Source organism: Eriocheir sinensis, unplaced genomic scaffold (assembly GCF_024679095.1).
Source record: "Eriocheir sinensis breed Jianghai 21 unplaced genomic scaffold, ASM2467909v1 Scaffold547, whole genome shotgun sequence".
Classification (NCBI taxonomy): Eukaryota; Metazoa; Arthropoda; class Malacostraca; order Decapoda; family Varunidae; genus Eriocheir; species Eriocheir sinensis.
In genome coordinates, this window is record NW_026111884.1 from 49,971 (window position 1) to 74,661 (window position 24,691).

At 46.7% G+C, this 24,691-nt stretch overlaps 2 protein-coding genes and 1 long non-coding RNA gene across 21 annotated transcripts in view; 1 reads left to right on the forward strand and 2 right to left on the reverse strand.

Moving 5' to 3' along the window:
• LOC126993055 (uncharacterized) overlaps positions 1-12,336 on the forward strand; it is a 25,825-nt gene extending 13,489 nt beyond the window's left edge. The window contains exons 5-7 of one of the 15 annotated variants that reach the window (XR_007747282.1): positions 790-965; positions 2,866-2,953; positions 12,132-12,336. This is a non-coding gene — a long non-coding RNA (uncharacterized LOC126993055). Of the gene's footprint in view, positions 1-789; positions 1,128-1,812; positions 2,516-2,865; positions 3,208-3,610; positions 4,332-5,197; positions 5,485-6,006; positions 6,972-8,023; positions 8,604-9,701; positions 9,979-10,536 lie in introns of those variants that run through there. The other 14 variants (XR_007747295.1, XR_007747283.1, XR_007747281.1 and 11 more) reach the window with 14 other exon arrangements.
• Positions 1-15,982, reverse strand: part of LOC126993054 (uncharacterized) — a 21,204-nt gene extending 5,222 nt beyond the window's left edge. For 2 of the 3 annotated variants that reach the window (XM_050851876.1, XM_050851875.1), the window contains exons 1-3: positions 15,791-15,982; positions 12,986-13,164; positions 12,611-12,761 (exon numbers count right to left, since the gene is read on the reverse strand). In XM_050851876.1, coding sequence (XP_050707833.1) covers positions 12,722-12,761; positions 12,986-13,164; positions 15,791-15,970 — 399 coding nt within the window. In that variant the 5' untranslated portion in view covers positions 15,971-15,982 and the 3' untranslated portion in view covers positions 12,611-12,721. The remainder of the gene's footprint in view (positions 1-12,610; positions 12,762-12,985; positions 13,165-15,790) is intronic. The other variant, XM_050851878.1, reaches the window with a different exon arrangement.
• Positions 15,983-19,589: 3,607 nt separating this feature from the next.
• The window catches only part of LOC126993051 (protein SpAN-like), a 29,063-nt gene continuing 23,961 nt past the window's right edge, over positions 19,590-24,691 (reverse strand). For all 3 annotated transcript variants that reach the window (XM_050851856.1, XM_050851857.1, XM_050851858.1), the window contains 4 exons: positions 24,533-24,642; positions 21,803-21,938; positions 20,885-20,962; positions 19,590-20,088 (listed from right to left, as the gene is read on the reverse strand). In XM_050851856.1, coding sequence (XP_050707813.1) covers positions 19,837-20,088; positions 20,885-20,962; positions 21,803-21,938; positions 24,533-24,642 — 576 coding nt within the window. In that variant the 3' untranslated portion in view covers positions 19,590-19,836. The remainder of the gene's footprint in view (positions 20,089-20,884; positions 20,963-21,802; positions 21,939-24,532; positions 24,643-24,691) is intronic.

The following is a 24,691-nucleotide window of genomic DNA, read 5'->3' on the forward strand; positions in this document are numbered from 1 at the left end:
AAGCCTGGTCAAATGTGTGTTCCCTTAGGTTCATGGTACAGAGGAAGGGTCAAACTACCACCAGGGTCACACAACTACCCTGGGAAATGCCCACAAATCCTAGGGAAAGCCTGGTCAAATGTGTGTTTCCTTAGGTTCACGGTACAGAGGAAGAGTCACACTACCACCAGGGTCACACAACTACCCTGGGAAATGCCCACAACTCCTAGGAAAGCCTGGTCAAATGTGTGTTTCCTTAGGTTCACGGTACAGAGGAAGGGTCACACTACCACCAGGGTCACACAACTACTCTGGGAAATGCCCACAACACCTAGGAAAGCCTGGTCATGTGTGCTTCCTTAGATTCACGGTACAGAGGAAGGGTCACACTACCACCAGGGTCACAAACTACCCCTGAAATGCCCACAACTCCTAGGAAAGCCTTGTCAAATGTGTGTTTTCTTAGGTTCACAGTACAGAGAAAGGGTCACAAACTACCCCTGGAAATGCTCACAACTCCTAGGAAAGCCTGGTCATATGTGTTTCTTTAGGTTCACAGTATAGAGGAAGGGTCACAAAACTACCCCTGGAAATGCCCACAACTCCTAGGAAAGCCTGGTCATATGTGTGTTTCTTTAGGTTCACAGTACAGAGGAAGGGTCACAAAACTACCCTTGGAAATGCCCACAACTCATAGGAAAGCCTGGTCATGTGTGTTTCTTTAGGTTCACAGTACAGAGGAAGGGTCACAAAACTGCCCTGGAAAAGCCCACAACTTCTAGGAAAGCCTTGTCAAATGTGTGTTTTTAGGTTCACAGTACAGAGGAAGGGTCACAAAACTACCCCTGGAAATGCCCATAACTCCTAGGAGAGCCTGGTCATATGTGTGTTTCTTTAGGTTCACAGTACAGAGGAAGGGTCACAAAACTATCCCTGGAAATGCCCACAACTCCTAGGAAAGCCTGGTCATATGTGTGTTTCTTTAGGTTCACAGTACAGAGGAAGGGTCACAAAACTACCCCTGGAAATGCCCACAACTTCTAGGAAAGCCTGGTCTAATGTGTGTTTTCTTAGGTTCACAGTACAGAGGAAGGGTCACAAAGCTACCCCTGGAAATGCCCACAACTCCTAGAAAAGCCTGGTCAAATGTGTGTGGCGGTCGAGAGAGAGAGAGAGAGAGAGAGAGAGAGAGAGAGAGAGAGAGAGAGAGAGAGAGAGAGAGAGAGAGAGAGAGAGAGAGAGAGAGAGAGAGAGAGAGAGAGAGAGAGAGAGAGAGAGAGAGAGAGAGAGAGAGAGAGAGAGAGAGAGAGAGAGAGAGAGAGAGAGAGAGAGAGAGAGATAATGTTCCATAAAAACTGTTACACCCCAAAGTTATGACCGCAGCAGCAGCAGCAGTCAGAGGCTGAATTATAGTCACAAGTTAAAGTTTGTGTCGTGCCAAGTCCCTGCTGGTGAGCCTGGTTCAGACCCTCACACCAACCACCTCCCAGGGCCAAAACGGAGGTGGGTTGAGTTCTAATGTGTATTTCCTTAGGTTCACGGTACAGAGGAAGGGTCACACACCTAACCCGGGAAATGCCCACAACTCCTAGGAAAGCCTGGTCAAATGTGTTTTTCTTTAGGTTCACAGTACAGAGGAAGGGTCACACTACCACCAGGGTCACACACCTAATCCGGGATATGCCCACAACTCCTAGGAAAGCCTGGTCAAATGTGTGTTCCCTTAGGTTCATGGTACAGAGGAAGGGTCAAACTACCACCAGGGTCACACAACTACCCTGGGAAATGCCCACAACTCCTAGGGAAAGCCTTGCCAAATGTGTGTTCCCTTAGGTTCATGGTACAGAGGAAGGGTCAAACTACCACCAGGGTCACACAACTACCCTGGGAAATGCCCACAAATCCTAGGGAGCGCCTTGCCAAATATGTGTTTCTTTAGGTTCACGGTACAGAGGAAGGGTCACACTACCACCAGGGTCACACAACTACCCTGGGAAATGCCCACAAATCCTAGGGAAAGCCTGGTCAAATGTGTGTTTCCTTAGGTTCACGGTACAGAGGAAGAGTCACACTACCACCAGGGTCACACAACTACCCTGGGAAATGCCCACAACTCCTAGGAAAGCCTGGTCAAATGTGTGTTTCCTTAGGTTCACGGTACAGAGGAAGGGTCACACTACCACCAGGGTCACACAACTACTCTGGGAAATGCCCACAACACCTAGGAAAGCCTGGTCATGTGTGTGCTTCCTTAGATTCACGGTACAGAGGAAGGGTCACACTACCACCAGGGTCACAAAACTACCCCTGGAAATGCCCACAACTCCTAGGAAAGCCTGGTCAAATGTGTGTTTCCTTAGGTTCACGGTACAGAGAAAGGGTCACAAAACTACCCCTGGAAATGCTCACAACTCCTAGGAAAGCCTGGTCATATGTGTGTTTCTTTAGGTTCACAGTATAGAGGAAGGGTCACAAAACTACCCCTGGAAATGCCCACAACTCCTAGGAAAGCCTGGTCATATGTGTGTTTCTTTAGGTTCACAGTACAGAGGAAGGGTCACAAAACTACCCTTGGAAATGCCCACAACTCATAGGAAAGCCTGGTCATGTGTGTTTCTTTAGGTTCACAGTACAGAGGAAGGGTCACAAATCTGCCCCTGGAAAAGCCCACAACTTCTAGGAAAGCCTTGTCAAATGTGTGTTTTCTTAGGTTCACAGTACAGAGGAAGGGTCACAAAACTACCCCTGGAAATGCCCATAACTCCTAGGAGAGCCTGGTCATATGTGTGTTTCTTTAGGTTCACAGTACAGAGGAAGGGTCACAAAACTATCCCTGGAAATGCCCACAACTCCTAGGAAAGCCTGGTCATATGTGTGTTTCATTAGGTTCACAGTACAGAGGAAGGGTCACAAAACTACCCCTGGAAATGCCCACAACTTCTAGGAAAGCCTGGTCAAATGTGTGTTTTCTTAGGTTCACAGTACAGAGGAAGGGTCACAAAGCTACCCCTGGAAATGCCCACAACTCCTAGAAAAGCCTGGTCAAATGTGTGTGGCGGTCGAGATGTGGGCCGAGAGAGAGAGAGAGAGAGAGAGAGAGAGAGAGAGAGAGAGAGAGAGAGAGAGAGAGAGAGAGAGAGAGAGAGAGAGAGAGAGAGAGAGAGAGAGAGAGAGAGAGAGAGAGAGAGAGAGAGAGAGAGAGAGAGAGAGAGAGAGAGAGAGAGAGAGAGAGAGAGAGAGAGATAATGTTCCATAAAAACTGTTACACCCCAAAGTTATGACCGCAGCAGCAGCAGCAGTCAGAGGCTGAATTATAGTCACAAGTTAAAGTTTGTGTCGTGCCAAGTCCCTGCTGGTGAGCCTGGTTCAGACCTTCACACCAAGCACCTCCCAGGGCCAAAACGGAGGTGGGTTGAGTTCTAATGTGTGTTTCCTTAGGTTCACGGTACAGAGGAAGGGTCACACACCTAACCCGGGAAATGCCCACAACTCCTAGGAAAGCCTGGTCAAATGTGTGTTTCTTTAGGTTCACAGTACAGAGGAAGGGTCACACTACCACCAGGGTCACACACCTAATCCGGGATATACCCACAACTCCTAGGAAAGCCTGGTCAAATGTGTGTTCCCTTAGGTTCATGGTACAGAGGAAGGGTCAAACTACCACCAGGGTCACACAACTACCCTGGGAAATGCCCACAACTCCTAGGGAAAGCCTTGCCAAATGTGTGTTCCCTTAGGTTCATGGTACAGAGGAAGGGTCAAACTACCACCAGGGTCACACAACTACCCTGGGAAATGCCCACAAATCCTAGGGAGCGCCTTGCCAAATATGTGTTTCTTTAGGTTCACGGTACAGAGGAAGGGTCACACTACCACCAGGGTCACACAACTACCCTGGGAAAGGCCCACAAATCCTAGGGAAAGCCTGGTCAAATGTGTGTTTCCTTAGGTTCACGGTACAGAGGAAGAGTCACACTACCACCAGGGTCACACAACTACCCTGGGAAATGCCCACAACTCCTAGGAAAGCCTGGTCAAATGTGTGTTTCCTTAGGTTCACGGTACAGAGGAAGGGTCACACTACCACCAGGGTCACACAACTACTCTGGGAAATGCCCACAACACCTAGGAAAGCCTGGTCATGTGTGTGCTTCCTTAGATTCACGATACAGAGGAAGGGTCACACTACCACCAGGGTCACAAAACTACCCCTGGAAATGCCCACAACTCCTAGGAAAGCCTTGTCAAATGTGTGTTTTCTTAGGTTCACAGTACAGAGAAAGGGTCACAAAACTACCCCTGGAAATGCCCACAACTCCTAGGAAAGCCTGGTCATATGTGTGTTTCTTTAGGTTCACAGTACAGAGGAAGGGTCAAAAACAACCCCTGAAATGCCCACAACTCCTAGGAAAGCCTTGTCATATGTGTGTTTGGTTAGGTTCACAGTACAGAGGAAGGGTCACAAACTACCCTGAAAATGCCCATAACTCCTAGGAAAGCCTGGTCATATGTGTTTCTTTAGGTTCACAGTACAGAGGAAGGGTCACAAAACTACCTCTGGAAATGCCCACAACTCCTAGGAAAGCCTGGTCATATGTGTTTCTTTAGGTTCACAGTACACAGGAAGGGTCACAAAACTACCCCTGGAAATGCCCATAACTCCTAGGAAAGCCTGGTCATATGTGTGTTTCTTTAGCTTCACAGTACAGAGGAAGGGTCAAAAACTACCCCTGGAAATGCCCACAGCTCCTAGGAAAGCCTGGTCATATGTGTGTTTCTTTACGTTCACAGTACAGAGGAAGGGTCACAAAACTACCCCTGGAAATGCCCACAACTCCTAGGAAAGCCTTGTCAAATGTGTGTTTTCTCAGGCTCACAGTACAGAGGAAGGGTCACAAAACTACCCTTGGAAATGCCCACAACTCCTAGGAAAGCTTGGTCATGTGTGTTTCTTTAGGTTCATAGTACAGAGGAAGGGTCACAAAACTACCCCTGGAAACGCCCACAACTTCTAGGAAAGGCTTGTCAAATGTGTGTTTTCTTAGGTTCACAGTACAGAGGAAGGGTCACAAACTACCCTGAAATGCCCATAACTCCTAGGAGAGCCTGGTCATATGTGTGTTTCTTTAGGTTCACAGTACAGAGGAAGGGTCACAAAACTCTCCCTGGAACTGCCCACAACTCCTAGGAAAGCCTGGTCATATGTGTGTTTCTTTAGGTTCACAGTACAGAGGAAGGGTCACAAAACTACCCCTGGAAATGCCCACAACTTCTAGGAAAGCCTGGTCAAATGTGTGTTTTCTTAGGTTCACAGTACAGAGGAAGGGTCACAAAGCTACCCCTGGAAATGCCCACAACTCCTAGAAAAGCCTGGTCAAATGTGTGTGGCGGTCGAAATGTGGGCCGAGAGAGAGAGAGAGAGAGAGAGAGAGAGAGAGAGAGAGAGAGAGAGAGAGAGAGAGAGAGAGAGAGAGAGAGAGAGAGAGAGAGAGAGAGAGAGAGAGAGAGAGAGAGAGAGAGAGAGAGAGAGAGATAATGTTCCATAAAAACTGTTACACCCCAAAGTTATGACCGCAGCAGCAGCAGCAGTCAGAGGCTGAATTATAGTCACAAGTTAAAGTTTGTGTCGTGCCAAGTCCCTGCTGGTGAGCCTGGTTCAGACCCTCACACCAACCACCTCCCAGGGCCAAAACGGAGGTGGGTTGAGTTCTAATGTGTATTTCCTTAGGTTCACGGTACAGAGGAAGGGTCACACACCTAACCCGGGAAATGCCCACAACTCCTAGGAAAGCCTGGTCAAATGTGTTTTTCTTTAGGTTCACAGTACAGAGGAAGGGTCACACTACCACCAGGGTCACACACCTAATCCGGGATATGCCCACAACTCCTAGGAAAGCCTGGTCAAATGTGTGTTCCCTTAGGTTCATGGTACAGAGGAAGGGTCAAACTACCACCAGGGTCACACAACTACCCTGGGAAATGCCCACAACTCCTAGGGAAAGCCTTGCCAAATGTGTGTTCCCTTAGGTTCATGGTACAGAGGAAGGGTCAAACTACCACCAGGGTCACACAACTACCCTGGGAAATGCCCACAAATCCTAGGGAGCGCCTTGCCAAATATGTGTTTCTTTAGGTTCACGGTACAGAGGAAGGGTCACACTACCACCAGGGTCACACAACTACCCTGGGAAATGCCCACAAATCCTAGGGAAAGCCTGGTCAAATGTGTGTTTCCTTAGGTTCACGGTACAGAGGAAGAGTCACACTACCACCAGGGTCACACAACTACCCTGGGAAATGCCCACAACTCCTAGGAAAGCCTGGTCAAATGTGTGTTTCCTTAGGTTCACGGTACAGAGGAAGGGTCACACTACCACCAGGGTCACACAACTACTCTGGGAAATGCCCACAACACCTAGGAAAGCCTGGTCATGTGTGTGCTTCCTTAGATTCACGGTACAGAGGAAGGGTCACACTACCACCAGGGTCACAAAACTACCCCTGGAAATGCCCACAACTCCTAGGAAAGCCTTGTCAAATGTGTGTTTTCTTAGGTTCACAGTACAGAGAAAGGGTCACAAAACTATCCCTGGAAATGCCCACAACTCCTAGGAAAGCCTGGTCATATGTGTGTTTCTTTACGTTCAGAGTACAGAGGAAGGGTCACAAAACTACCCCTGGAAATGCCCACAACTCCTAGGAAAGCCTTGTCAAATGTGTGTTTTCTTAGGTTCACAGTACAGAGGAAGGGTCACAAAACTACCCTTGGAAATGCCCACAACTCCTAGGAAAGCCTGGTCATGTGTGTTTCTTTAGCTTCACAGTACAGAGGAAGGGTCACAAAACTACCCCTGAAAACGCCCACAACTTCTAGGAAAGCCTTGTCAAATGTGTGTTTTCTTAGGTTCACAGTACAGAGGAAGGGTCACAAAACTACCCCTGGAAATGCCCATAACTCCTAGGAGAGCCTGGTCATATGTGTGTTTCTTTAGGTTCACAGTACAGAGGAAGGGTCACAAAACTATCCCTGGAAATGCCCACAACTCCTAGGAAAGCCTGGTCAAATGTGTTTTTCTTTAGGTTCACAGTACAGAGGAAGGGTCACACTACCACCAGGGTCACACACCTAATCCGGGATATGCCCACAACTCCTAGGAAAGCCTGGTCAAATGTGTGTTCCCTTAGGTTCATGGTACAGAGGAAGGGTCAAACTACCACCAGGGTCACACAACTACCCTGGGAAATGCCCACAAATCCTAGGGAAAGCCTGGTCAAATGTGTGTTTCCTTAGGTTCACGGTACAGAGGAAGAGTCACACTACCACCAGGGTCACACAACTACCCTGGGAAATGCCCACAACTCCTAGGAAAGCCTGGTCAAATGTGTGTTTCCTTAGGTTCACGGTACAGAGGAAGGGTCACACTACCACCAGGGTCACACAACTACTCTGGGAAATGCCCACAACACCTAGGAAAGCCTGGTCATGTGTGTGCTTCCTTAGATTCACGGTACAGAGGAAGGGTCACACTACCACCAGGGTCACAAAACTACCCCTGGAAATGCCCACAACTCCTAGGAAAGCCTTGTCAAATGTGTGTTTTCTTAGGTTCACAGTACAGAGAAAGGGTCACAAAACTACCCCTGGAAATGCTCACAACTCCTAGGAAAGCCTGGTCATATGTGTGTTTCTTTAGGTTCACAGTATAGAGGAAGGGTCACAAAACTACCCCTGGAAATGCCCACAACTCCTAGGAAAGCCTGGTCATATGTGTGTTTCTTTAGGTTCACAGTACAGAGGAAGGGTCACAAAACTACCCTTGGAAATGCCCACAACTCATAGGAAAGCCTGGTCATGTGTGTTTCTTTAGGTTCACAGTACAGAGGAAGGGTCACAAAACTGCCCCTGGAAAAGCCCACAACTTCTAGGAAAGCCTTGTCAAATGTGTGTTTTCTTAGGTTCACAGTACAGAGGAAGGGTCACAAAACTACCCCTGGAAATGCCCATAACTCCTAGGAGAGCCTGGTCATATGTGTGTTTCTCTAGGTTCACAGTACAGAGGAAGGGTCACAAAACTATCCCTGGAAATGCCCACAACTCCTAGGAAAGCCTGGTCATATGTGTGTTTCTTTAGGTTCACAGTACAGAGGAAGGGTCACAAAACTACCCCTGGAAATGCCCACAACTTCTAGGAAAGCCTGGTCTAATGTGTGTTTTCTTAGGTTCACAGTACAGAGGAAGGGTCACAAAGCTACCCCTGGAAATGCCCACAACTCCTAGAAAAGCCTGGTCAAATGTGTGTGGCGGTCGAAATGTGGGCCGAGAGAGAGAGAGAGAGAGAGAGAGAGAGAGATAATGTTCCATAAAAACTGTTACACCCCAAAGTTATGACCGCAGCAGCAGCAGCAGTCAGAGGCTGAATTATAGTCACAAGTTAAAGTTTGTGTCGTGCCAAGTCCCTGCTGGTGAGCCTGGTTCAGACCCTCACACCAACCACCTCCCAGGGCCAAAACGGAGGTGGGTTGAGTTCTAATGTGTATTTCCTTAGGTTCACGGTACAGAGGAAGGGTCACACACCTAACCCGGGAAATGCCCACAACTCCTAGGAAAGCCTGGTCAAATGTGTTTTTCTTTAGGTTCACAGTACAGAGGAAGGGTCACACTACCACCAGGGTCACACACCTAATCCGGGATATGCCCACAACTCCTAGGAAAGCCTGGTCAAATGTGTGTTCCCTTAGGTTCATGGTACAGAGGAAGGGTCAAACTACCACCAGGGTCACACAACTACCCTGGGAAATGCCCACAACTCCTAGGGAAAGCCTTGCCAAATGTGTGTTCCCTTAGGTTCATGGTACAGAGGAAGGGTCAAACTACCACCAGGGTCACACAACTACCCTGGGAAATGCCCACAAATCCTAGGGAGCGCCTTGCCAAATATGTGTTTCTTTAGGTTCACGGTACAGAGGAAGGGTCACACTACCACCAGGGTCACACAACTACCCTGGGAAATGCCCACAAATCCTAGGGAAAGCCTGGTCAAATGTGTGTTTCCTTAGGTTCACGGTACAGAGGAAGAGTCACACTACCACCAGGGTCACACAACTACCCTGGGAAATGCCCACAACTCCTAGGAAAGCCTGGTCAAATGTGTGTTTCCTTAGGTTCACGGTACAGAGGAAGGGTCACACTACCACCAGGGTCACACAACTACTCTGGGAAATGCCCACAACACCTAGGAAAGCCTGGTCATGTGTGTGCTTCCTTAGATTCACGGTACAGAGGAAGGGTCACACTACCACCAGGGTCACAAAACTACCCCTGGAAATGCCCACAACTCCTAGGAAAGCCTTGTCAAATGTGTGTTTTCTTAGGTTCACAGTACAGAGAAAGGGTCACAAAACTACCCCTGGAAATGCTCACAACTCCTAGGAAAGCCTGGTCATATGTGTGTTTCTTTAGGTTCACAGTATAGAGGAAGGGTCACAAAACTACCCCTGGAAATGCCCACAACTCCTAGGAAAGCCTGGTCATATGTGTGTTTCTTTAGGTTCACAGTACAGAGGAAGGGTCACAAAACTACCCTTGGAAATGCCCACAACTCATAGGAAAGCCTGGTCATGTGTGTTTCTTTAGGTTCACAGTACAGAGGAAGGGTCACAAAACTGCCCCTGGAAAAGCCCACAACTTCTAGGAAAGCCTTGTCAAATGTGTGTTTTCTTAGGTTCACAGTACAGAGGAAGGGTCACAAAACTACCCCTGGAAATGCCCATAACTCCTAGGAGAGCCTGGTCATATGTGTGTTTCTTTAGGTTCACAGTACAGAGGAAGGGTCACAAAACTATCCCTGGAAATGCCCACAACTCCTAGGAAAGCCTGGTCATATGTGTGTTTCTTTAGGTTCACAGTACAGAGGAAGGGTCACAAAACTACCCCTGGAAATGCCCACAACTTCTAGGAAAGCCTGGTCAAATGTGTGTTTTCTTAGGTTCACAGTACAGAGGAAGTGTCACAAAGCTACCCCTGGAAATGCCCACAACTCCTAGAAAAGCCTGGTCAAATGTGTGTGGCGGTCGAGATGTGGGCCGAGAGAGACAGAGAGAGAGAGAGAGAGAGAGAGAGAGAGAGAGAGAGAGAGAGAGAGAGAGAGAGAGAGAGAGAGAGAGAGAGAGAGAGATAATGTTCCATAAAACTGTTACACCCCAAAGTTATGACCGCAGCAGCAGCAGTCAGAGGCTGAATTATAGTCACAAGTTAAAGTTTGTGTCGTGCCAAGTCCCTGCTGGTGAGCCTGGTTCAGACCTTCACCAAGCACCTCCCAGGGCCAAAACGGAGGTGGGTTGAGTTCTAATGTGTGTTTCCTTAGGTTCACGGTACAGAGGAAGGGTCACACACCTAACCCGGGAAATGCCCACAACTCCTAGGAAAGCCTGGTCAAATGTGTGTTTCTTTAGGTTCACAGTACAGAGGAAGGGTCACACTACCACCAGGGTCACACACCTAATCCGGGATATACCCACAACTCCTAGGAAAGCCTGGTCAAATGTGTGTTCCCTTAGGTTCATGGTACAGAGGAAGGGTCAAACTACCACCAGGGTCACACAACTACCCTGGGAAATGCCCACAACTCCTAGGGAAAGCCTTGCCAAATGTGTGTTCCCTTAGGTTCATGGTACAGAGGAAGGGTCAAACTACCACCAGGGTCACACAACTACCCTGGGAAATGCCCACAAATCCTAGGGAGCGCCTTGCCAAATATGTGTTTCTTTAGGTTCACGGTACAGAGGAAGGGTCACACTACCACCAGGGTCACACAACTACCCTGGGAAATGCCCACAACTCCTAGGAAAGCCTGGTCAAATGTGTGTTTCCTTAGGTTCACGGTACAGAGGAAGAGTCACACTACCACCAGGGTCACACAACTACCCTGGGAAATGCCCACAACTCCTAGGAAAGCCTGGTCAAATGTGTGTTTCCTTAGGTTCACGGTACAGAGGAAGGGTCACACTACCACCAGGGTCACACAACTACTCTGGGAAATGCCCACAACACCTAGGAAAGCCTGGTCATGTGTGTGCTTCCTTAGATTCACGATACAGAGGAAGGGTCACACTACCACCAGGGTCACAAAACTACCCCTGGAAATGCCCACAACTCCTAGGAAAGCCTTGTCAAATGTGTGTTTTCTTAGGTTCACAGTACAGAGAAAGGGTCACAAAACTACCCCTGGAAATGCCCACAACTCCTAGGAAAGCCTGGTCATATGTGTGTTTCTTTAGGTTCACAGTACAGAGGAAGGGTCACAAAACTACCCCTGGAAATGCCCACAACTCCTAGGAAAGCCTTGTCAAATGTGTGTTTTCTTAGGTTCACAGTACAGAGGAAGGGTCACAAAACTACCCCTGAAAATGCCCATAACTCCTAGGAAAGCCTGGTCATATGTGTGTTTCTTTAGGTTCACAGTACAGAGGAAGGGTCACAAAACTACCTCTGGAAATGCCCACAACTCCTAGGAAAGCCTGGTCATATGTGTTTCTTTAGGTTCACAGTACACAGGAAGGGTCACAAAACTACCCCTGGAAATGCCCATAACTCCTAGGAAAGCCTGGTCATATGTGTGTTTCTTTAGCTTCACAGTACAGAGGAAGGGTCAAAAACTACCCCTGGAAATGCCCACAGCTCCTAGGAAAGCCTGGTCATATGTGTGTTTCTTTACGTTCACAGTACAGAGGAAGGGTCACAAAACTACCCCTGGAAATGCCCACAACTCCTAGGAAAGCCTTGTCAAATGTGTGTTTTCTCAGGCTCACAGTACAGAGGAAGGGTCACAAAACTACCCTTGGAAATGCCCACAACTCCTAGGAAAGCTTGGTCATGTGTGTTTCTTTAGGTTCATAGTACAGAGGAAGGGTCACAAAACTACCCCTGGAAACGCCCACAACTTCTAGGAAAGGCTTGTCAAATGTGTGTTTTCTTAGGTTCACAGTACAGAGGAAGGGTCACAAAACTACCCCTGGAAATGCCCATAACTCCTAGGAGAGCCTGGTCATATGTGTGTTTCTTTAGGTTCACAGTACAGAGGAAGGGTCACAAAACTATCCCTGGAAATGCCCACAACTCCTAGGAAAGCCTGGTCATATGTGTGTTTCTTTAGGTTCACAGTACAGAGGAAGGGTCACAAAACTACCCCTGGAAATGCCCACAACTTCTAGGAAAGCCTGGTCAAATGTGTGTTTTCTTAGGTTCACAGTACAGAGGAAGGGTCACAAAGCTACCCCTGGAAATGCCCACAACTCCTAGAAAAGCCTGGTCAAATGTGTGTGGCGGTCGAAATGTGGGCCGAGAGAGAGAGAGAGAGAGAGAGAGAGAGAGAGAGAGAGAGAGAGAGAGAGAGAGAGAGAGAGAGAGAGAGAGAGAGATAATATTCCATAATAGACTCGGAGCAGAGTGAGGATGACTCATTTTCTCGCCGGCAACACACGCCTCAGTGAATAAGCTACCCGAGTAATACGTTCACCTGGATCACAGTCTGTTCACCCCAGGACGGCAATGAGTCAGTATTTTTTTTTTTTTTTTTACAGCTAAGGAGACAGTTCCAGGGCATAAAAAAAAATAAAAAAGCCCGCTACTTACTGCTCCTGAATAGAGGTCAAAGGTTTGGCGCACGAGGTCACATGTTGCCTCCTGCCCGGGGCCGCCTCAGAGCACGCTGCATCCTGCTGAACAGATCGTCGGCGGCACATATTAACCAGGCGGTGGTGGATCATGTTTCTTAATGGTCCCTCTGAGCGAGAAAAATTAGAATAAATCACCCCTCACACAAACCATTTCATAATATATATCAAAGCATTTGTGATCAGTTTATGCATCATCTATTTTGGGAGGTATAATTATATCATGGCACAAATTTGACCCGTCGCTGCTGCCGGGTTAATATGCTTGCTTGTATGAGATCACTTGAACACAATGCATGCTTTGGTGAGGTCTGAACTAGGTTGTGATACACACACACACACACACATAATGTCCACCAAGTCGACAATGTCCCTCTTCATCTCCTCGGCCTGGTGCTTTTTCTCCTGGGCAGCCTCGTCAAGGCAGCGCAGCGTCACCCCTCGGCAATCCAGCCTCTCCCTGCTTTCTCCGGTCATCAGCTGGTACTTCTTCCACTGTTCCTCTGGGAGTGCCTGTGGGAGGGGGGTAAAGAGGGTACATTCATCACCCCATACAGGTTATACCTATTTGCATCGGGGAAAAAAAAAGCCTGGAAAATTCTGCATAGCCCCTTGACTGTGGATTTCCTACAAGAAGACCTCACCATGTTATAGGAAAGGCACAAAAGGTGGCTGTTACAATTCAATGAAGAAAAATGGAAAGTCCTGCACCTTGGGAGGGGATATCCAGCACACCAATACCACATGGGAAACACTCCACTATCCACCACAGAGGCAGAGAAAGACCTGGGAGTGTATGTAACCAGGCTACCAGTGAAGGGATATCCAGCACACCAATACCACATGGGAAACACTCCACTATCCACCACAGAGGCAGAGAAAGACCTGGGACTATACGCTACCAGGCTACTAGTGAAAGCCAAATCCGTGCCAATCGCAGCGGACGGGTTAAAAACTAAGTAAAAAACTGACTCTCAGGGCAAAGTTGGAATATGAGAAACTGATTAAAAACATACAATTCATCTAAATATCTAGGTTCAGGGCTTAAGTGTTGGAGTTCATTCTCTAAGAGTTATGGACCTGGAGTAGTGAGCACATCCCACATGATCTTGAACCCCTGAAGGGCGGGTGTTTTGACCACAAGGGCTCACTCAGGGGGGGTATTGGGCCACAAATAGCTGTTCTTCAAGCACTCATAATCCTTGAAATAAGCATCTTATGGATATACATGTAATACCATGATGTGCAGCACACAATGAACTCAATGGTGAAAGGAGCCTGATATGTGTGATGCCTGAGCGGGCCAAGCCAGACCTATTGCTGGGCTGAGCCTGGTGGACGGGACAATATACTGGATGAGGGACTCACGCAAGCTAATTTATTATATAACACATGAAAATTTACTTTTTAGGTGTGCATATGTTGTACATATCTTGTGCTCTGTCTGGCTGGCTATCTTGGTTAGACTTTCTCTCTCTCTCTCTCTCTCTCTCTCTCTCTCTCTCTCATATACAGGATATAAAAATCTATATATTTCAACACAACCTATTTCTCTCTTGAAAACATGTATGTGTAGAAAAACATATCATAATTTTCAATGGGAGTGTAACATATTAAATGCATTTTTTTTCTAATGTTTACCAATATTCTGATACAATAATAATGGCAGGTGTTGGTTGGTGCCACTGGGAGTCAGGGGTGCAAGCAAGCATTTTGTGTAGTGTATCTTTTCTGACTTGTGCTGCCCACCTGTGCCTGTGAGTTCCCTGCCTGGCTGGCTGGGTTTATTTTTGTGTGTTTTTGGGTGGGTTTTTTAATGCCAACCCTGAGGATTACTAACAAGTGGAACAGCCTCACTGAACATGTAATCACCAGCACTAGTGTGAATATGTTTAACCCGGTAGCAGCGACGGGCCAAATTTGTGGCTTTACCGTGTACCAGCAACGGGCCAAATTTTTGCCATGACATAACCCCCCAAAATAGATGAAGCATAGACTGATCACAAATGAGTTGTTATATATTATGAAATGGTTTGCACGAGTGATGATTTTTTCTCATTAATTCGCTTAGAGGGTCCTTTAAGAAACATGATCCCCGCTGCCACCACCGGGTTAAGAACAGATATGACCAGGTTGAGGCTGAACAGAAACAGAGAAGAGGCACCAGGCCCTTATGACTCTCTTGCCTCTTATACCTTCACTGGGTAAGCATCTTCACTCAGGATCGGACTAGCCTATGTGCCCGTGTGCCAATGTACTTACTTGTGTTTTTTATTTATCTGGTCCCACTTCCGCCGAAGTGCTCTGCAGGAACCACATATTTTAATTCATTAAATTTTCAATATTGATCACAACTTATATGCTATGTTAATTGTCAATGGCACATGGGCCCCCCAAGGTACATGTGTAGTGCGGCGACTAGGCCTGATGAATGAGCCTCCCATAACCCACTTAGCCAGCGGGGTACCTCTTTGGCCGACTCGGTAAGGAGTGGCTCTCCCGTCACGTTGGTTCAATGCCAGGCAGCCGGCGAATACCCTCACCTTGTCTTGATTAATTTCTCGCGTGTTTCGATACAAGCAGAGGACGTGTTGGGAAATAGAGGAAATAGAAAAAGAAAATCCCGGGGCATGACACATGGGCCCCTGGACTTAACCCATGCCAATGTGTATTATTTGAATATTTTGATATTTTAGCTTATATGGGCCCGGGCCCCCTCCAGCCACTAGATGGCACGGTCCCCTTCAGCACCCCAGTCCAACTCTATCTTCGCTAGGTAAGCACGTCAGCGCTGCCACGAACCCGCGCCATGAACCCTTGAAGCTCGATTGCAAGTCTTACGTAACAGTGCCACACCTCGCCTAATCGCCATTACCGGAGCACCCGTCAGCCCACACAACCCTGATGACAATGAGTGTGTGGTAACTGCCCCAACAATAGCCACTTTTAAAGCGCGTTATGACAGACGCCTTGATTTGATTAACTAAGATACTGGCTAACTAGTCCTAAGAGGTGGGGGACATCATAAAAAAGTCCTCTTAATTACCCACTATTTATTCCTAGATAAGACAGGCACGGGGGAAGGAAGGAGGGAGGGAAGAATAAAGGAGGAACCAGTGAGTGCCATGCGGTACCTCACCTGCCACTCCGCCGTCACCAGCTTGGCCATCTCCACCTTCCTCATGAGCCGCTTCTCCACTTCGGGTTTCTTGGCCATCATGAAGTAGAAGAAGAAGGCGTTGCGTCTCTTCTGCTTGCTCATCGCTGCCCGCCAGGAATACTCAGGAGGTGGAGGAGGAGGGAGAGCACCGCCGTACATCCTGCCTCGATGGTGGTGGACGAAGCACTGACTCGCATCGTCGCTCGCAAGTTCACAACCAGCGTTACCATATTGTCGTACTAGGCATAATTTTTTCTTCTGCTTGAGGCCCAAAACTGTCGAGGCAACACTGATAACGATATACATTCACAATTAGAGTTCAGATGGTTAATTATCGATGTTTATCTGCAATTGTTATGAGTCAGAAACAGGAAAATGCGATGTTCTGAGTACGACAATATGGCAACGCTACTCGCAACGTTGCCAAAGTGTCGTACTCAGCTGCTTATTTTTCCCGATTTCAGGCTAAAAAATGTCCCACCCACAAAACTAACGATACTTAGATTTCCCAACAAAAAATCCTAATGTATTCAGATGCAAACCTTTCCCTGAGTTGTGCTATAGCAGTGTCCGAAAATGGGAGAAAAATAGCTCTTCGATAGTACTCCTATGATTGATGATTGATTGATATAGTTTATTGTTGCAAGTAAAACAACAAAGGAGAAGGGAGGAGCATGCCATTTGCTGTTGGAGGGTTAGCCTTAATTATGTTTCTGATGACCACTGATTGTTCAAGGCTTCTGGCTTCCGTACCTTTCCTCAGCTTGGGCAAAAAGTTGGTTGAACTTATTTCCATCACGATAGGACTGAAATGCATCTATGCAGCTCTGTACACTTCCAAGAACATTATCAGTTCTTGTTGTGACCCCTGCATCTTTTCTGGCAAGGGTTTAGTGACACTTAGAACTGAGGTGAGCACTTCCAAACTCATGAGAAAACCTGGGTCACTTATTGCTTTAGATTAGGCTTGGCTGCTGATTTTTCACCTAACGTGTTCTGCAGTAATTATTCTTAATCATTATTTCATTATTTACCTTCCTGATTAACTGAACTATCCGGGGCATCAGCCGAGTCAGTGGTGACTTTCCTACACCAGTTAGAGTACGCACGTGAAGCGTTTTGTGACCAGGGAGGAAATGTGTAAGGAATGGAAAGGCACAAATCCCAAGCCTGCGGGAATTCAAGGAATGACACACGCTACAGTAAAAAAGTACTACATAAACAGAAAATGAAATCTATCAATCATAATTTTCAGAAATTTGAAATTTGTGGTCAGAAAATATTATACGGATAACATGAATAGGCTATGTGAGCCTACGTCGTCAATGAATGTTTCTCAAAATAGATCACCTGCTCTTATTCAACTCAGCAGCTCCATTGTTCAGGTGTTGAACATACAATAGTCACTCAGCCACTCTACACTGTCCACTGTCAAGCACAAAACGGTCATTAAAGGTGGTAATATAGCGGCAAAGGTCGACCTTACAGGTCCCATACGCGTCTCGCGTCGCCTGCCACTCTCCCCGTCATAATACAGAATCATATTTCATACTCACCACTGTCACCAGACAAGTTCACTTGGTGCCTCTACAGTGTAATTATATAGTCCTCCAATCACTTTGACTGCACCTTACACCTAAAATCAAGTAAATTTGAGAGGCAAGAAGAAGAGAAGGCACACTTACGACTTTCGTGCTCTCTCTCTCTCTCTCTGCCAGAGCCATCCCAATCTCGTATTCCTCTTCTTCCTGTCACCCGCTACAAACACCCGTCCGCCAGTTGACAGCTTGACATCGCACTCTACACACAATTTTATGAGCCCATCATTTAACGCCTTACTTTCTTTTCACTCAGAGCAAACCTTATATCCTACCATTAACTCAAAACAAAACCAAAGGGGAAATAACTCGGTCACTCGGTGCCACTGCGCTCTCAACTCCACACACACACACACACACACACACACACACACACACACATTCGTAATCGTAATACTAATATACATATTCCTATTATTTTCCCGTAACATCTATTTATTCATTATTATTTTTCTTTGCAAAAGGGGGGGGGGTGCATGTCAACCCCCCCCCTCGGTACGCCACTGCTTAGAAGGCTTACGGTGCGTCCTTTACCTTTACCGAGGTGCCAGTCTTGTGACGTCGGCGATCACGGACCTCCATCTCTCCTCATCATCAGCCATTCTCGTAACTTCTGCCACACTGTCTTCCATCGATGTCTTGTAGCAGGCTATCCATAAATTTAACTCTTTGACGTCCTCTTGCTCCTCTTCCTTCCACTCTTCCAAGCAAGCAGTCACTTTCTAGTTCTCTCCTTCTTAGCACATGACCCAGAAACTTTAGTTGTCGCCTTCTTATACTTTTCATTAATTGCCTATCTGCTGCTGCTCTTCGCAGAACTTCCTGGTTTGTCACACTGTCTGTCCAGGGAATTCTCAACATTCTCCTTAAAAACACATTTCCGCTGCGTCTATCTTTTTCTTTGTATTTGCTATGATTGTCCATGTTTCGCAACCATATAGTAAAGTTGACCACACAAAACATTTTAATAATCCCAATCGCATCTCCATATTCATACTCAAATTATTCAGCAGTTTCCTCATATTTCCGAATGCCGTCTTTGCTATACATATTCTCCTGCCTATTTCCTTCTCACTTCCTCCGTCTTCACTAATCATGCTCCCAAGGTAATTAAATTTTTATACTTGCTCAATAAGCCTTTCACCAATCCGTATCCCCACTCGAAATTTGCTTTTTCTTTGTAACCACCATAACCACTGTTTTACTGGCATTGATTTTTAGCCCTTTTCGCTCACAGCTCTCCTGTATCCTGTACACCAGTGCTTGTAGTTTCTCCTCTGAGTCAGCCAAAAGTACAGTGTCGTCTACATACTTTATATTGTAACATTTCTACCTCCAATTAAAATTCCATCCATATCTTCCAATTCTTCTGTTACTCATTGATCGTATAGAGAAAAGAAGTCTGGCGACAGGACACACCCCTGTCTGACTCCTCTTGTAATCTGTGCCCAGTCTGTCTTCTCCTATCTCCTCATCCCTAGTCTGTCAAATTCCCATCTTTGTTTTTTCATCTCTTCCGCTGGTAATCTCTGGAACAGCCTTCCCTCGCCTGTATTTCCTCCTGCCTACAACTTTAGCTCTTTGAAGAGGAGATTATCGAGACGTCTCTCCTTTCGAAGTTGAGCTCTCTCCTGGCCTGTCGTTATTTTCCCTCTGAATCTCAAGTTGTTGTTGTCCTTATCTTCTTTCTCCGTTCTTGTTTTTTGTTCTTCTTTATCCGTTGTTCTTCGTATCCTTCATTTACCTTTCTTGTTGTTCCTCATCTTCTCCACCTTGTTCTTGTTTTTTTTTTTTTTTTAGTTTTTTTGCTTTTGTTTCTATTTTTTTTGTTCTTTGTCTTCCATTTCCTCTTTTTCTTCTTTTTCTTCGCTTTTTTTTTTTCATGTTTGTCTTCTGGTTGTAGCGTTATTGTTGTTGTTGTTGTTGTTGTCATTTGAGCAGGTTCTAGCGGGCTTTTTTTCTTGAGCTTCCTCCCTTGCTATAAAAACAAACTTTGCAGACAATACGGAAAAAACGACGTAGCCGGCACTCACGTGATCAGTAAATTTCTGTGCATAACACTAGCATGTCTGCAATGACACGGGGAGAGAGAGAGAGAGAGAGAGAGAGAGAGAGAGAGAGAGAGAGAGAGAGAGAGAGAGAGAGAGAGAGAGAGAGAGAGGGTATGAATGATACATGAAGCTGCTGCATATATTTATTTTCTTGGGGCGGTATTGTAGAACACTATAAGGATGCTACTGTTCCTCGTTTAAGTTTTATCAGCTGACTTGGCTTACCAGTGATATGATTTTAAACAAAGAAACATCGTGGGCAAGAGGTAAACTGAAAGGGTTGCAGGTGTAATAATGAATTCGTGCCCGTACAGATACATTGGAGTAGTGATTGCATCGTCCACGGAGTGAGCGAGAAAATCAAGGAACGTTTGACTTAGATGACGGTATACTTGATAGTGACACCGCGGCTTCTCCTGCTGGTGCCTTGATAAGCTGCGTACATCTCATTGGTCTCGGATGTCAGAGGTGAAGACACTACCCTCTTGCCGCAGATAATTAAGCTGGTGTCTGGCGGGTACATCCTCTCACTCCTCCCGTTCAGCAGAAGCCAGTCAATTGCACAGTTCCTTGTCCCTCTAATCCTAGATGTAACTTCGTCAACCTGCACGCGACTTCCAGAAGGAGCCTTTGGACAAAAAAAAAAAAGAAAAAAAAAAGAGTTGCGTTAGCTTAGAGGTAGATATGGAACGGGCCTCTGATGTTTCACTGGCGACCTGCTCGAAGAAAAATGGGTGTTTGAAGGGGGGATGAGCAAGTGATAATGTTATAAATCACTGGAGTGTTGGAGGAAGCAAGCGCATACGTGTGGAGGACTCAAGTTTAATGTAACCTTTTGTGGAGTTGGTGGTGATTGTTTTAACCCCTTGAATGCGGATTTCCCACCAGAAGACCTCACCAAGCTACAGGAATGCAACAAAAACTGGCTGCTACAATTCAATGAAGAAAAATGTAAGGTCCTGCATCTTGGGAGGGGATATTCAGCACACCAATACCACATGGGAAACACTCCACTATCCACCACAGAGGCAGAGAAAGACCTGGGACTATATGTTACCAGGTTACCAGTGAAGGGATATCCAGCACACCAATACCACATGGGAAACACTCCACTATCCACCACAGAGGCAGAGAAGGACCTGGGAGTGTATGTTACCAGGCTACCAGTGAAGGGATATCCAACACACCAATACCACATGGGAAACACTTCACTATCCACCACAGAGGCAGAGAAAGACCTGGGAGTATGTTTTACCAGGCTACCAGTGAAGGCCAAATTCGTGCCAATCGCAGCGGACGGGATAAGGTTTGATGAAAATAGAAGACATGACCAAACAAATCTCTTGTCGACACCCCCGCAGGAGTGGCAGTGTTGTGGAGAGAGACACATACTAATACCTTTCTTGTGTTACATCAGTTTTTACCTGGATTCGGTATTCGCAGTATTTTTCTGCTGGAGGGGAAGTTATTGTGCCAGTCTGACCAACAGCTGCCGTGATTATCTGTGGATGGATACCATTGTGATTATGATACCAGGCTTGACGGTGCATCGAGCAGGGATTATAAGCAGCTCTCGTATGTGCTTGTACGATGGGTCGAATTCAAATACAAACTATGTTCCAAATTTATCTTACTATTATTAAACACAAAAAAATATATACAATGGATAATATTATACATCTACTGTCAATATGTCCATCTGGCGAGAATCTCAACTTAGCAAGCAGCACAGTTGTATATTGCCGAAGTAGCGAAGCTCAGATAAATCCACAATGTTCCTTAAGGGGCTACTATTACGCTGGGCAAATTTTCCGTGGATCTTCAGTCAAACCACGATTTCCGCTGGCGTGGTTCTTATTTGTTTCGTGTTATTGTTGATGATGATAATGGTGAGTAATACCGTTTTCCTTCGGTGAAATCTTCCGTAGCTTTGGAAGATCGTGTACACGTCAGATAACCACGGAAATATGAGAACCACGCCAGCGGAAATCGTGGTTTGACTGAAGATCCACGGAAAATCTGCCCAGTGTAATAGGGTGGTATTATAAGACAGTTTCACTTCTCACATCAACTCTTTCTAAAGGTCAAAGAAGGTGTCAGTCGGGTTCTAATGAGTGGTTCTTTAGGCTCATGCTACTGGGGAAGGGTCAAACTACCACCAGGGTAAAAAAAACTACTCCTGGAAATGCCCTAACTCATACGAAAGCCTTGTCAAATATGTGAACTTGGGCGACGAAATGTTTTAAAATACGGCCCATAGTCCCTTTACCTGGTGACAACTTAGCAAGCAGCACAGTCGTGTATTGCCGGAGAAGTTCAAATAAATCCACAACGTTCCTTACCTGGTGACAACTTGTGGTTGCAGGCGTGAAGGAGATGTTGTAGCCCTGATATGTCCTCCTGGGGTTGGTGAAGAATCTCGCGTTGAAATTGAAAGATGGCGAAGTAAAAACTCTCCCTGATCGAGATCCACACAACCTGGTGATTAAATTAAGAGCAAGGTTATAGATTTTTTTTTTTTTTACGTCTACGCTTATAGCGCCGGTAGGCTCGCTTGAGGGGCCTGGATGGTGTTCGGCCCCAGCCCGTTATGGCGCAGGCAAGTGTTTATAGTGGCGCCATCTTCTCTTGGCTCATGCTGCCCCCGGAACTCGTTCTTGATTCACTTGGACGGTTTCCTCTAGAGTCCGGGTTGATGGGTGGTCTTCAGGACAGCATGTGGGTAGCTTTAAGCCACTCGGCGGTGACTGAAAAATCCGAGGTGGTAGCGTGGGGATTCGAACTCGCGTCGTCCATCCCACGGTGAATGTGGGCCCACCACGCTACCACTCAGCCACCGCCTACCCAGCGTCGTCTGTAGTGGCATCGTCAACGTTACCAGATTGTCGTACTTGGCGTATTGTTTTTGCCGATTTCTGACCAAAAACTATCGTACCCACAAAGATAACGATATGCATTTATAATTATCGTTAAAATCGGTAATCATTGATGCTCTTTTTTTGCAATATTTATGGCCAGAAACAGGCAAATACAATGCTATGCGTACAGTAATCTGGTAACGCTGGGCATCGTTCCCATCTACTCGTTGCCAACCAAACATGTGAATTAAGTATGGAAACCCACGTCGCTCTTCCTCCTTAATATAAGAACATCAGAACATAAGAACGTAGGAGTCTGCAAGAGCCGGTAGGCCTGTACAAGGCAGCTCCTTTGAACCTAAGCTCCCGTGAATCTAACCCCACCTAATATCGATGTCCATGAATTTATCTAATCTATTTTTGAATGTGAAAATTGTATTGGCACTCACCACATGACTGCTAAGCCTATTCCACTCATCCACCACCTTGTTAGTAAACCAATTTTTGCCTATGTCCCTGTTGAATCTGAATTTATAAAGTTTAAACCTATTACTTCGGGTCCTACCCGGTTCTCTTACCAACAAAACCTTATGAATGTCTCCCTTATTAAAGCCCTTCATCCATTTATAAACCTCCCCATAACTCTCCGTGTCGAGGTACAAAACGCCCAACCATTCTATTAACACACTAATGCAACAACTACCCATTAAACAAGCGGACCATCCCTTGACACCTACCCTTACCTGCCGCTGTATAAGGGGGGCTTCGTGGTGCAGTGGTTAGCACACTCGGGTCACAATCGAGAGAGCCCGGGTTCGATTCCCGGGCGGAGTTGAAAAATTTGGGCGGCTTTTCCGATACCCTTCGCCCCTGTCCACCCAGCAGTGAATGGGTACCAGGTATTAATTGGGGGTTGTGTTCCGTCTCCTGGGGTCTATTCCCTTCTCCTATAACTCCTTCCCCCTCCTGTCTCTCTCCGGCATATGACCACAGATGTTCCCTTCTCCTGTAACTCCTTCCCCCTCCTGTCTCTCTCCGGCATATGACCACAGATGTTCCCTTCTCCTATAATTCCTTCCCCCTCCTGTCTCTCTCCGGCATATGACCACAAATGTTCCCTTCTATAACTCCTTCCCCCTCCTGTCTCTCTCCAGCATATGACCACAGATGTTCCCTTCTATAATTCCTTCCCCCTCCTGTCTCTCTCCGGCATATGACCACAGATGTTCCCTTCTATAACTCCTTCCCCCTCCTGTCTCTCTCCAGCATATGACCACAGATGTTCCCTTCTATAACTCCTTCCCCCTCCTGTCTCTCTCCGGCATATGACCACAGATGTTCCCTTCTCCTATAATTCCTTCCCCCTCCTGTCTCTCTCCGGCATATGACCACAGATGTTCCCTTCTATAACTCCTTCCCCCTCCTGTCTTTCTCCGGCATATGACCACAGATGTTCCCTTCTATAATTCCTTCCCCCTCCTGTCTCTCTCCGGCATATGACCACAGATGTTCCCTTCTCTTATAATTCCTTCCCCCTGCTGTCTCTCTCCGGCATATGACCACAGATGTTCCCTTCTCCTGTAATTCCTTCCCCCTGCTGTCTCTCTCCGGCATATGACCACAGATGTTCCCTTCTCCTACAATTCCTTCCCCCTCCTGTCTCTCTCCGGCATATGACCACAGATGTTCCCTTCTATAACTCCTTCCCCCTCTTGTCTCTCTCCGGCATATGACCACATATGTTGCCTTTTATAATTCCTTCCCCCTCCTGTCTGTCTCCGGTATATGACCACAGATGTTGCCTTCTCCTAATATTCCTTCCCCCTCTGTCTCTCTCCGGTATATGACCACAGATGTTGCCTTCTCCTATAATTCCTTCCCCCTCCTGTTTCTCTCCGGTATATGACCACAGATGTTGTCTTTTATAATTCCTTCCCCCTCCTGTCTCTCTCCGGTATATGACCACAGATGTTGCCTTCTCCTATAACTCCTTCCCCCTCCTGTCTCTCTCCGGTATATGAATACAGATGTTGCCTTCTCCTATAACTCCTTCCCCCTCCTGTCTCTCTCCGTCATATGACCACAGATGTTGCGCCGACTAAACGAAACTTTCCAACTTTTCCGCTGTATAAGGCATCACCTGTTACTGTACATCTTAAACATACACACTCACACCTTTAGTCACTCAAGCAACAAACCACACACGCTACTCACGTTCTCGTTCGATTGTACAAGAATGTTAACTCGACGCCATCCACGCATCTCCTTCTCTTGGCTCTCTGCAGCGTGAACGTTTCCAGTTTCAGCGTCAACATGGATCTCGTCTGAACATGCAAAGGAACACTTCAATAAGCCCTGACTCGTTTGCCTGTA